Source organism: Pyricularia pennisetigena, chromosome 3, assembly GCF_004337985.1.
Source record: "Pyricularia pennisetigena strain Br36 chromosome 3, whole genome shotgun sequence".
Taxonomy (NCBI): domain Eukaryota; kingdom Fungi; phylum Ascomycota; class Sordariomycetes; order Magnaporthales; family Pyriculariaceae; genus Pyricularia; species Pyricularia pennisetigena.
Genome location: NC_043742.1, coordinates 5,025,209 through 5,037,663, shown reverse-complemented (window position 1 = coordinate 5,037,663; position 12,455 = coordinate 5,025,209). Strand labels below are relative to the sequence as shown.

The 12,455-nt window shown below is 51.5% G+C and overlaps 3 protein-coding genes across 3 annotated transcripts; 1 reads left to right on the top strand and 2 right to left on the bottom strand.

Annotated features, from left to right (window-relative positions):
* Window positions 1–1,067: 1,067 nt before the first annotated feature.
* On the bottom strand, window positions 1,068–4,099 carry PpBr36_03136 (uncharacterized protein; the record flags this gene model as incomplete). Its single annotated transcript, XM_029890312.1, is given in 7 exon segments — window positions 1,068–1,125; window positions 1,204–1,348; window positions 1,434–1,917; window positions 1,990–2,393; window positions 2,453–3,754; window positions 3,846–3,958; window positions 3,972–4,099. Coding segments are annotated over 7 exon segments (2,634 nt in total), but the record flags the coding sequence as incomplete, so codon positions are not given.
* Window positions 4,100–5,626: 1,527 nt separating this feature from the next.
* PpBr36_03135 (uncharacterized protein) lies at window positions 5,627–8,888 on the top strand (the record flags this gene model as incomplete). Its single annotated transcript, XM_029890311.1, has 4 exons — window positions 5,627–5,772; window positions 5,856–5,934; window positions 6,039–6,958; window positions 8,177–8,888. The coding sequence occupies 4 exons, from the start codon at window positions 5,627–5,629 to the stop codon at window positions 8,886–8,888; spliced, it is 1,857 nt and encodes a 618-aa protein (XP_029753570.1).
* A 455-nt stretch (window positions 8,889–9,343) lies between these two features.
* On the bottom strand, window positions 9,344–11,926 carry PpBr36_03134 (uncharacterized protein; the record flags this gene model as incomplete). The annotated part of the gene is made up of 6 exons (XM_029890310.1): window positions 9,344–10,447; window positions 10,524–10,967; window positions 11,035–11,158; window positions 11,240–11,311; window positions 11,367–11,742; window positions 11,869–11,926. The coding sequence occupies 6 exons, from the start codon at window positions 11,924–11,926 to the stop codon at window positions 9,344–9,346; spliced, it is 2,178 nt and encodes a 725-aa protein (XP_029754335.1).
* Between the last annotated feature and the right edge of the window lie 529 nt (window positions 11,927–12,455).

Below are 12,455 nucleotides of genomic sequence, written 5' to 3'. Positions count from 1 at the left end.
GTTTGCGGCACGGCGTTGTGAACGTTTTACTCGGACCTTGGGCACCGATGAATGCTTATCTGTGCTTTGCTGCAGTGATTATTTGCTCCCGCATGCGAAGGCACCTATGCAGTTGGAAGAATACGAGTCAAGTGAAACGAAAGCTTGTAGAATCTAGTTGTCGCAACTTGGATCTGGGTTGACAATGTCTGGTCGAGTGAGAGCTCTGCTATATTTGATCCGGACAGTTTAAAAGTGACGAACCAGGACGGCTGGCTTTGATAGCATAACACACACTTGCATGGACGTGCAACGTACAATGGTAGCCAACTTGTCCCGAAACTCATGCCCCCCCCCCCCCCCCCCCCCCCTCTGGGTCCCCCAGTGATACTGACTGTAAGCCACTGCTGTCAGGTGGCGTCACGTGGCTTGGCCCAATCATTGCAACTGCCAACGTCCTTGGCACCCGACTCTGGGGATTGGGGGGTCTGCTGATCCCTGCATCTTAGGGACGGCTGCCTTGAGCTTGGCATGCAAAAGATTTGATTCCAAACATCTTCGTCAGCGCTCTCGGTCTGTCTTCTGGGTGTGTTATAATATTAAATTCAAAACTTTATACATGCAAACATCATGGAATTAACCATTACAACGCATCATCATCTTTGGCACGCCAACTTAATCCGAGTGTCTCTCACATTCTTGAAAGATGCGGATGCATGTTTATTCAAATACACGTGGTCGCGTCGTTGTCTGCACAACCATCTATCTACCGAGTACTAACCTCTTTCGTCTCCTGTAAACCTTTTGTGGAATCGCCCTATCGTGAGCGCCACACCCGGTGCTAGCGAAAGCTACGATAGTACAAAGTTGTATATAAGTTTCGATGGGTTACCAGTCTCTGCTTCTAGTAAGAATTTATCGCTGGCCCAGGCTTTCTTTTCGCCTAGACATGGCTCGACAACCCAAAGGCAACGTATCTGCGCTCAGGATTAGTTGGCCCTTTGTGAGTCTGAAACAACTGCTTTCATGGCTGCCAAATATCACATCCACGAGTCACCAAAATCAACCCAACTAACCTCGGCGGCATGCTAAACCGCTGACCCGTTGGGCGAAAGCGACCTCAGGCTATGCTCCGAGTTTCCCCATCTGAATAGTATCGTTCAGTTAGTAATTTGAACGGGGAGCATTCTCCAGTGTGTCAAGAGGTTCTGGAGAGCGTCTTACATCTTAATCTTGCCGTCATCGCCACACGTGGCGAACATGCATGGATCTTTGGGATTCCAACGAACGGCGTTGCAACGTGGGTGATGGGCGTGAAGTCGACAAATTAGATGACCTGTAGCCTTGTGCCAGATGGATACCTTGCCGTCTAAATCAGGGAGGAAACGGTAACGTTGTTAATATAAATTGCCGTATACGAAAGCATGCCGATGTGGACAAACATTGGAACTTACCCTCACTACCGCTGGCAACGAAGCTCTCATTGGCGCCACCGAATTCGCACCTTATGAGAAAGGCGCCGCCAGTGCATCCGAGGTATTGTTGCAGCCGCAACCCTCCCGAAAGGAGATCAAATAGTTGTACAGCCCCGTCGTTACTGTTTGCCAGTAGCAGTCTTGAATCCTGACTGATAGCGATAGAGCAAGGCCGTGGCTTTACTTCAAATTCGTATTCGATCTCACGTGTCATGAAATTGTAGACGTGAAGCTTAGACTGTTCGTCCATGGCCACGAGCCAGCGACCATCGGGTGATACGGCAACATCTTCAGTTCGGTGCTTTTTGGTCCACGTACAGACGCGCTCGCCGTCCAGATCCCATTGGCACAGAGACCTCTCTCTATCAAAAGAACCTAGAATCACCGACTGTCCATCAGCAGCCCAGATGCAGCTGCTTACAGGCTCTTCGAATCGTTCCAGTTGTCGTATCAAGTCGCCAGTCTATGACGAAAGGTCAGCCTTCATCCGTTATAGCACGGCATTTTTTTTTTTTTATCTTCGATTAATGCTTACCCTTGTATCCCAAAATCGTGCATATCTGTCCCTGCCGCATGTGATGAGCATGCTGTCGTCTGGACTCCAAGCTATGTTTCCGACTCCTGTATCATGACCTTCCAGCGTGTGCAGAATCTTCGGAGGTGATATCGACCAAATAATGACCGACTCGTCACTTCCAGAGCTTGCCAGCCTTGTGCCGTCGTGCGAGAACTGAATCTGCCAGATCTCGCCCGCGCCACTGCTGAGTTCTTGGATGACCTGAGAGGGAAATTTCTCCCTGTCGCAATAATGGTCGCAGTAAAGTGATGGCGACGTTGCGCTAGTGTGATAGATACAATTCAATATCTGGTCCTCTTTAACCTGTGAAAGTAAGACTGCAAGGCGATGCTCTGGCAGCATCACCGACGGTGATATGCAACCTGACTTGAATGTTAGCGAGCTAGCACTTCAGTATGCACAACACTGAGCAGGAACTTACGGGAAAGCTCTGAGAGGAGTATATGCCGGGAATCGCCGTGCGTACCATCCCATTCGGCTTTGGCCCTCAGGTCCTCTGGTGTCCGGCACATGAGCAGTCCCGACAGAAAGTGCAGCTTGGGCGTGTCTTGATATAATGGCGTGAGTTCGTTGCGAAGCACCGCAAGCGCACGTCCCGTTTCTCGCTGCTCTAGAAGCTCGAGGAACTTCTGCTGCCTAAGCCAGAACTGCATCAGAGCTTTGTCGGCGCCAGGCGCAAGTATCAGGCCGTTTCCGGACGACACCTTGCCTGTCTTTGACGTTGGCTCCACGGCACTGAATAGCAACCGTTCTGCCTCAGGCCAGTCACCATCCAGGACGGCCGTTCGGAACTCGGCGACTGCCCGACTCTCAAGTTGATAGCCGCTATGCCTGCTGACACTCTCGGCAGCTTCTTGGTATCCCATTTCAGATAATGCTTGAATCAATATCCTGGTGACTTCCTCTCTGTCATGCCCAAGATAGTCGCCGCTTTGTGGGCGTACCATGTCTCTACCATTATACGAAGAAGTGCTACTGGGGCCAGCCCCGGCCATCATCTTGTGGGTGCCATTTGTGGTCGCCGCTCTGGACTGCAGAGAGCCATTTCCATTGGAGGCTATGGTTGAGGACTGTCCTGGGTTCAAGATCCTACTATCGTCGGCAAGCATACTGTCCCGCCGCATGCGCTTGCCTTGGCGCCGTTGCAGAGCTGATTCGGTAGTAGCTAAGGAGCCTGAGCCCACGCCTGCTAACGAGATCGAGCTGACGGCTCGACCCTCGCCTTCTTCGTCACCAGATGAAGAATCTCTGCGTCTCCTCCCAAGGACCTGAGTTTGGAGCGGGATGGTCGAAGGAGGCTGCGAGGGCCCTGTGGAATTTCGCACGATGGTGTCTTCCTGAGTAGGGTTGATCGAAGGCAAGAACGTCGGCGTCGGCGCAAGTGACAACAGACCGGGAGCGTTGCTTTCAGCGGTTTCGAAGGCGGTCGAAGAGGGCAAGGCCCGAGCAGGGCCGGAGAACGGTCGTGTCGTGACAGGACTCTCGGAGACGTCGGGGTATATAGCGTCTGAACGGGACGTTTGGTCTGCCACCTCGGCGATGGGCGTGCGGGGCGATGCTCCCGCAAAATATTCTACAGAACCGACCTCGAAGCAAATGCAGATATGATGTACGTATATGTCGGATGGTAGAAGCTCAGAGGACGGCCTGGTCGCTGTGGAGTTATCGGAGCGAGGTGGGACGAAGCCAGGCTCGCATATAAGATACAAGCCGCTACTGCAGACTGCGGTTGATCAGAAATTTCTTTGTCGGATGCTAATTCTTCTACCCAGGCGATTAGTGGCAGCTCTGTAGCTTGTCACGGGGTTCCTGACTCTTCCGATTGTAGATATTTGGGATGATTACAGGGAGGCGGTCGAGGGCTCGGCTTGTCGTGTTTGGATGTGGAGTGTCGGGAAAGCATACACGTTCGTTGACTGCAACGTGACTGACTGACTGACTAGCTGACTGATTGCACGTTGGTCTCCCCGATTGGATTCAAATCAGATTCGATGGCAGTCCAGGCTGGAAGGTTGGCTACTGATGGTGTTCCTGGTAGCAAACTGAAAGCATGATTGTAAAGCCGAGTCTATTGAGTAGTATGGAGTTGGTTGGTCAAGATAAGGTCGTTGTCGAAAGCTCACTAGACTGGGGTTGTTGGGGTTCGGCTTTCGCTCCAGCTAGACTAGTATCCATCATAGAGGAGAAATCAATCACACTTGCACTGGGGGGGTTTGTTGTAGGTACCTCGCGTACTTTTACAGTACCTGGGCCACTGTAATCAAGGCAAGCAAGAGGGCCATTTGAGTACATCCAAACTGGGCCTGTACTTACCTGTACATGAAAGTTAGAGCTTGATTACTCCGTAATGGCATGCTTGACCCACGATTCCGGCGGTTCCACTGCGCACGCGCCGGTGCAGAGTGCAAGTGACGTACTAGCCCTGGCGAGATGTACCTACTTTGTACCGGATGACCAGCTGTACTGAGGCCTGAGGCAACAACGGTTGACTAAAGCTCACTGCAATTGGAAATCATGTTTCACCCCTCCCCTTCCCCCAAAGGTTTTGGGCTGTGAGTAGCTGGGGGTCCCTGCAAATTTGACAGCAACCCTCGATATTGACACCTCTATATCTATGGACTTACATGTACTTGAGACTGAAGGATGTATGCCGTTGAACTAGACGCAGGTAATTTAACTACCTTCATAATTTGATAGGACAAACAACGCAATGCAAGTTGGGTAATGCCTACTGTACCTATATGCTAGCCGCTAGGTAGGTGAACCAGTCACCGACAATCACCAGGGGTTATTTCTCCACCTCGGTTAGAAACCTTACCTAACCTGTAAAAGCCATTTCTTCTTGGGGGCATCTTAGGTTCGCCCTTAGTCTCTCCAGTGATCGGTCAGGTCCTCGAGGGCCAAACCACCTTATTTCAAGCCGAAAAGAAACCGGGAGACAAGCATGCACTCAACAATGCTAACTCTGTACCAACCTCGGTAGCTTTCTGTCTCGGGTTGTTATCATTGTTTTGCCTAAGAAGTTCGGGTTGATTTACTCATCATGGTTTCTTTGGGTCTTTGTTAAGTCTCGCGCACAAGTGTGTGATCTCTTCAACGCCACGTCAGTCGGCTGCAGACAATTATCTGCACAACTCTTCTACAATCGCTCGGCGGTCTCTGGGCTTGATCCGGCACCGTGTGACGACTTACGACACATTGAAATCGTGTCCCACCATGGGCCCAGAACCTGAGCTGGCTTTTGCCGTCCCCAGGGTTAATCCTAGACTGTACGCACGTTGAGCTCAACCCTGCAGACAAGTGTCTCCTGGTCTCAATTGTTGGTAGGCATTGATCTGGCTGCTGCGAATAGGCGGAGTTGCGAGCGAGTGGCTCAAACGCCCACGCCATTGAATTGATGCCGTTCAAGATATGGCTTTTTTTTATTTATTTTTTTATTTTATTTTTTTATTTTTTTGATCAATCCCATTGAAATGAAGCGAATCGCTTGTTTTGTTTTTATCCTTCCTCTTCTCGCAAAGGCTTACTGATGATACCAATCATCTTTTTGTATCATTAACCCACTTTCCACATCGTTTTATCCATTGCTCATGAGATGGAGACGCTGTCGTTCGAAGCAGCAGTCGAGCGGCAGCCCTCTTTGTACAGTGCAAGGGCAGAGCAAAGCCAGACGAGGTGCAGACAGTTAGCTGCTGAATTCTTCAAGGACGGCGTGAAAAGGGCACGGGAGCGGCACACAAGGTTTGCACTTTGATGATCAAGGACAAATGCGACCTTTACCTGCGCAAAAACTACGAGCACTGTCTTATTCTGTTGGCACCCAGGCAAGAACTCCTAAACAAGAAACTGGACCTCGCTGCAAACTCGCCGAGTTACTCAAAAAGCCAGACGCAGCAGCTATGGGTAAGGTCCTTTGGTACCACGTACCTGATCAACATACGGGAGAACCATCCGTCACCTCATGCAGAAAGCAGCTAATGACTGACTATTGGTCGAGAGAACAAAAGTCGAATGCTGGCAAGCTGGAAGCACAATATCTTCGCTTTCTCCGTACGCCGAACCGACCAGATGATTATGACACGATCAAGTTGATCGGAAGGGGAGCCTTTGGAGAGGTGAGGTTGGTGCGACGCAAACAAACAGGCAAAGTATTTGCGCTCAAATCACTGCTAAAGAGCCAAACCATCGCCCAACTCCAAGCGGCAAGAGTACGCGCAGAGAGGGATATACTCGCCGAATCCGACAGCCCCTGGGTAGTGAAGTTGTACACGACGTTCCAGGACTCCAACTTTTTGTATATGCTGATGGAGTTCCTACCTGGCGGCGATTTGATGACTATGCTCATCAAATACCAAGTATTCAGCGAAGATATTACCCGGTTTTATATGGCCGAGGTGATCGAGGCCATCGAGGCGGTGCACCGTCTCGGCTTCATCCATCGCGACATCAAGCCAGACAACATACTTCTTGATCGCCATGGCCACATCAAGCTCACGGATTTTGGACTGTCAACGGGCTTTCGCAAGCTACACGATACCAACTACTACCAGCGACTGCTAAAAGCTCCCGAATTGCCAAAACCTAGCGAGCATCGCCACCGGGACTCTGTCAACATTGATCAGATCAACATGACTGTTAGCAACAGAGACCAGATCAACGAGTGGAGGCGGTCACGCCGCACCATGGCGTTTTCGGCCGTAGGAACGCCGGATTATATAGCGCCAGAGCTCGTAATGGGCTTGGGATATTCCTTCTCGATCGACTGGTGGTCTCTCGGCGCCATTATGTACGAATGCTTGATTGGTTGGGCCCCTTTTTGCTCCGAAGATGCTACAGACGCCTACCGCAAGATTGTAAACTGGAGGGACTTCTTGTACTTCCCAGAGGATTTCCAACTGACATACAACGCCGAGAATCTCATTAGAAGGTACAGTTTTTTTCCCGCCGTGAGCACCCGGCTTTTTCCCTGGAGCCATACTGATATTTTCTCGTGCATTTCTTTCTGCTAGCCTGATGTGTGAGGCGGAAAACCGGCTCGGCCGCATCGGTGCTGAGGAGATCAAGGCTCACCCGTTCTTCGCGGGCGTGGATTTCACCTCACTAAGACGCATACGTGCGCCTTTCGAACCGCACTTATCGTCAGAGACAGACACGGCATATTTTCCATCGGAAGAAGAGCTTGCGAACAATGCAATCCAGCTTGAGGCTGCCAGGGCCGCAGCTGAGCTGACCAGTGCAACTGGTGGCTTCGAGCCACCAGAGATGACATTGCCTTTCATCGGCTATACCTTTAAGCGATTTGAGAATAATTTCCAGTGACTCAATTGGTATCCCACTTCTCTACAAATTATATAGGTCTTTGTGGACTGAGTTGCTCGCTGCCTTCTAGGGTTTAGAGTAATCATGGCTATCAAAATTAAGGTGAAAAGAGTGAAAAGGCATTGATAAGGAAACATTATGACTTGAATACAAATAATCGACTTGTCGGCATATCAGCGAGTAATGTAGATGCATGATTTTCTCGATTGCAATGTATGTCACAATAGTGAGAGAGCATTCGGGGTTAATCGTATATACGTTCTGGGCTACTTTGACGGTTCACCCCACATCCGAGTCCTGCTCTCCCGTATAATTATCGATTTGTAACGGATCATGACATATTTGACTTCTTTCCATCATCCAACCCACGGATCTGATAGTTGCGTCACCGATGAGTTTAGAATAGAGCTAGACAAGTACTGCTTTCAGCTAGACCAAGTCATTACCCAACTGCCAGGTAGTTGGTGACATTGTTCTTCAACGTCAGCCCCGCATCTCTGTTGGTGTGTTCCTCGTCTTCACGACGACAACGAAAAATGGCGGACGGAGGCCCCACGCCAAGATCCCCTTCACTCGAGGTCAAAGACTTGACGTACAGCTTCCCGGACCGGAGCACCGGAATTAGCAACATCAATCTTTCGCTGCCCGCCCGAAGTCGGACCTGCCTCATCGGCGCCAATGGAGCCGGCAAGACGACGTAGGTCTTCCTCTCCGACGCTGACACTAATTCGACCATGAGTCACTTTTGGTCAGATGTCGAGTCACATGAAAGATGGCAAGAAAAAAAAAAAAAAAAAAAAAAATATTAACTCATACACCAACACAGACTCCTCCGCCTTCTGGCAGGCAAGCGCCTCTCCCCACGCGGCGCCATCACCGTGGGCGGCGTGGACCCCTTCTCCGAGGGCCTCGAGGGCGTGACGTACCTGGGGCTGGAGTGGGTGCTGAACCCGATCGTGCGCACCGACATTGGGGTCGACGAGCTGCTGCGGTCGGTCGGCGGGGACGCATACCCCGCGCGGCGCGACGAGCTGGTCGAGGTGCTGGACATCGACACGTCGTGGCGCATGCACGCCGTGTCGGACGGCGAGCGGCGGCGCGTGCAGCTGGCCATGGGCCTCGTGCGGCCGTGGACGGTGCTGCTGCTCGACGAGATCACGGTCGACCTCGACGTGCTGTCGCGCTCGGGCTTCCTCGACTGGCTCAAGCGCGAGACCGAGTCCCGCGACGCCACCGTCGTCTACGCCACCCACATCCTCGACAACCTGCACGCCTGGCCCACCCACCTGGTGCACATGCACCTCGGCACCGTCAAGGAGTGGGGTCCCGCCGCCGACTTTCTCGAGGCCCAGGGCGCCTCCAAGGACGGCAACAGCCAGCTCGGCCACCTGGTCTTGGGCTGGCTGAGGGAGGACCTCAAGGACCGCGGCCCCAGGAGCCAGCATAGGAGGGGCCCCGAGGGCAAGTCGTATGGCGCCGGCGGCATCGAGCTCGGCGGATACGGATACGAGCCCAAGGCGCCGCCCAAGGGACAGTAAGGTTTCGCTTGATGCTTGGGACGGAGCATCACAGTTGCGGTGCTTCTGCCGACTCTTTGTCTGCGTTGGGCTGCACTACTTTCCTCCGAATTTGAGATTCTCTTAGTTTCATTGCCTTTTTTTTTCTCTCGCTTTTCTTTTTGTTTTGTTTTGTTTTGTTTCATTGGCGGGAAGGCGTTCAACATCGCACAGAGAGCATTCGCTCATATGACTGGGCTTGTGGGTGATACTTGCAGTACAGAGAACCCCCTCATCGGGATAGACAAAAAAAAAGACATGGATGCATCTGGGACGGCGTTGTGGTATTACTTGCACTTTAACGTGCAGTCCAAGCGTCGTCATTTCAACAATATGGATAGCCAGACAGGCGCTGTAATGCGCCCAAAAATACATGAGAAATATTCACAAACCAGAGATCCCAAAGCAGAAAGACGATGCGTAGACTGGACGTATCCCTATGAGACGTCTTGATTTTGACTTTGGCTTGCAGCTTGTTGTCCGAGGCTTTTGATGGCTTGAAACAGGAGCGCAGGCAAGCCCCCGAGCCCCTGCCTTCCCAGCTCATTCAAAAGCCCTAATCGATACTCCTGCCAAGAGACGTCCAAACCTCCATCCCGTTTGAGTTGAGCAAGGCTTTGCTGAGAGACGGGCCCAGCGTGCCTTACCAGCAGGACCGGCTCACTGTTGCTCACGCCAGCGGCGATCAGCTCGGCCTCCTCTAGGCCCCGGAAGAACTCGGCTGACAGAGAGCACAGCACCGGAGCACGGCTGATTCCATACATGTTCCTCAACGCCTTTCTATCTCCACCCTCCTGACTGGCGGCCCAGTCTTCCAGCGTCGCGATGACATCGTCTTCCAGCATACATCCACGCGCGTTGTCGCCTTGCTTTTCGAAGGCACGGCCGCGCCAGACGAGGTTGCAAATATCCATGAAGAAGCTGTTGAACACCAGAACTTGTTCTCGCTCTTGGCGGGTGACCTTGCGCCTTTGGCTGGCGCCGACCGCAGCCGTTGCAACTTCAAGGCCACGCTTGTAGCATGCGAGAACGTCGCAGAGGGTGGATAATATGGCAGGAGAATCCGAGAAGGTCAGATTGTAAATCAGCGATGGGCCGGGAGCTGTGATGGGAATATGCTCCATGAGTTGAGGTCGAGCAAACAGCCTCGCCACCTGGTCGTAAAAGGAGAGAATCGAGACGCATGAAGCTACAGTCGGATTTGTCTGGAGTAAAGTTGCACTGAGCTGGCCGACATGGGCGACAAGGGCTGCAATAGCCCCTGGCGCACCCTTAGTGACCGGGGCTCCGGCGTCCCTCGAGAGCATTGAAACGGCCCAGCGCTGAAGTAGAGTATTATAGAAGTCAAGGAGCAGAGTTTGGGATTCCGACGAGCTGTTCGCAATCTTGTTCTCCACAAACGTGAGATGCCTCTCGTGCAACTGGCCAAAAGACTGAACTGGGACATATGTGAGGGTGGCCAACACCATGTCTATCCTATCCTTACCGTTCCAGACTGGATATATTTTGCGCATCAGGTCGTCGTAGATTGGATGGAGTAGCTGGATGTTCGAGTTTCTTAGGTCAGTTTTCGAGCTTCTGTCTTTCCACGGCAACGGTGTGCGGTTTGGTACATACTTTAGTATGATCGGCGTGGTCCCGGACCACTTCCAGAATATCAAGTAGCGCACTACCACCGTCGACAAAAGCACTCTCCTCGGCATCACTAATGCATGCCTCTAGCCAGTCGGCTATACGTGCGTCTGCACCGGCATCTGGCCGGAGCAACAAGAGCTTCTGAAGTAAGGGGTCTGCCATGACAGCTACGAGCTGGTTTGGCAGCTCAATCTTTTCAAGATGCCTGACAAATTGGGAGGCACTGTCAATCTCATCCAGTGTTACAGACTCTTCATTTGCATGAGAAGTTTGTACAGAAGGTAGTAGGCCCCCTTGAACTCCGAAGCGATGTTTGACACTAAACCCATCTCGAGTGGCGCTGTCCGCCAAGTCACGCACTTTGCGCTGACGGTGATGTGCTATTTGAATCTCTTCAAGACGTTTGCGCCATTCGGTATCAGGATACTACATGATCACACCAGGTTAGCGCCGTTGGGGAATGACTACATCCATAGTCGAGGCTTTAATTCACCTTGAACGGCGATGCTTTGCCCCTGGTTGCATCACCAACGATGACATCAGGGTAGTAGTTCTTATAAACCCTCAGGAGACCCACAAGGGATGGATCGTGGCCTGTTTGGCGGGACAAGTCAAGACTGCTTGTAAATTAGTATAAGTTCACATTCTTGCAGTTTGTGATCCTGAGCTTTACGTATGAAACAACCATAGGTACGCACATCGATTGTATCCGGTAAGGTCTGACATGTTTGCGACGCGTTGCTAATGCAAGAACGTGGCATAGTTGGGGCCTGTGGATGTCGTTAGCCAGAATTTCCTCTCTAGACCGCCGATTCGCTGTCTCACCTGATGGTTGCAGTATCAAGTAGGTTGAATAGCACGGAGTAGCACTTGGACAGGACCTCTCGGCTTTCGAGGAAATGATAGACCATTATCAGCCATCTCAACAGCAGCGATTGGATAGTCAAGGATGGCCTGAGTTGGCCATGACCCAGTGCTCCTACAATGCTGAAGACTACCTGGTCGGGTACCTTGCCAATGGGATAGAGATTTCTGACAATTGCACCCAGAGATGCCTGATCCAGATGGTTCGGAGTGGTGATCAACTCAACCAGAGCCTGGAGCTCATCCGGCAGAGCACCCCTGTCATAAGACAGTAAAGTAAGCCGCTCAACCGTAGGCTTGATCGGCAAACCTCGACGTTTGGCCGGGATCTTGGACGCTGTGGCGTTGGCAATGACGAGAGGGTGTATTAGCCTGTCAATTCATGGGACCGGAATTCGGCGATGCCCGGATGCAGGGCAAATTGATGCGTTTGCAAATGATATCTACTGCAGAAGAAACTCACCGGTAACCAGATCCTGTACCAGATCCTGCAAATTGTCATCTCCCTGTTGGCCATCCATGCTGAGGAGCAGGCAGCCAGTTATTTGGGTTTGTCTGGGAGAAGCGTGACAATTCACAAGCAACAAATATACCCTCACAATGGCACGCGTCTCTGCTACTGGTGTCGAAGTAGATATAATCGAGTAAACAAGTTGAGCTGCAGACAATTTGACAGCAAATTAGAAAAGAAGGGGAAAATTGCGGATATGTCCTTTTCGACTGTGAAAGTCTCAGACGTATTGAAGCAAGTGTTTTTACATACGGCCGACTGTGGTTGTTGCAGCAATGCAACCAGGAACAAAAAAAAAAAAAAAAAAAAAAAAAAATCGAAGGAACGCGATCGCGCCGTGGTAGCAATCAGGTACGTGTGAGTGGTGATAGAGCAGCCTAGACTGAGGAGCATCAAGGTCCACTGAGTTAAAATTAACTGGTAACCCAAACCCTTAACTACCCTCTTGACTCCCTGCGTTTGTCCTCCCTCCAGGTGCCTCAAACACGCGTGCTAAATTCCTGTCATATATGGGCTTTAGCATTTGTAGCCATGATACA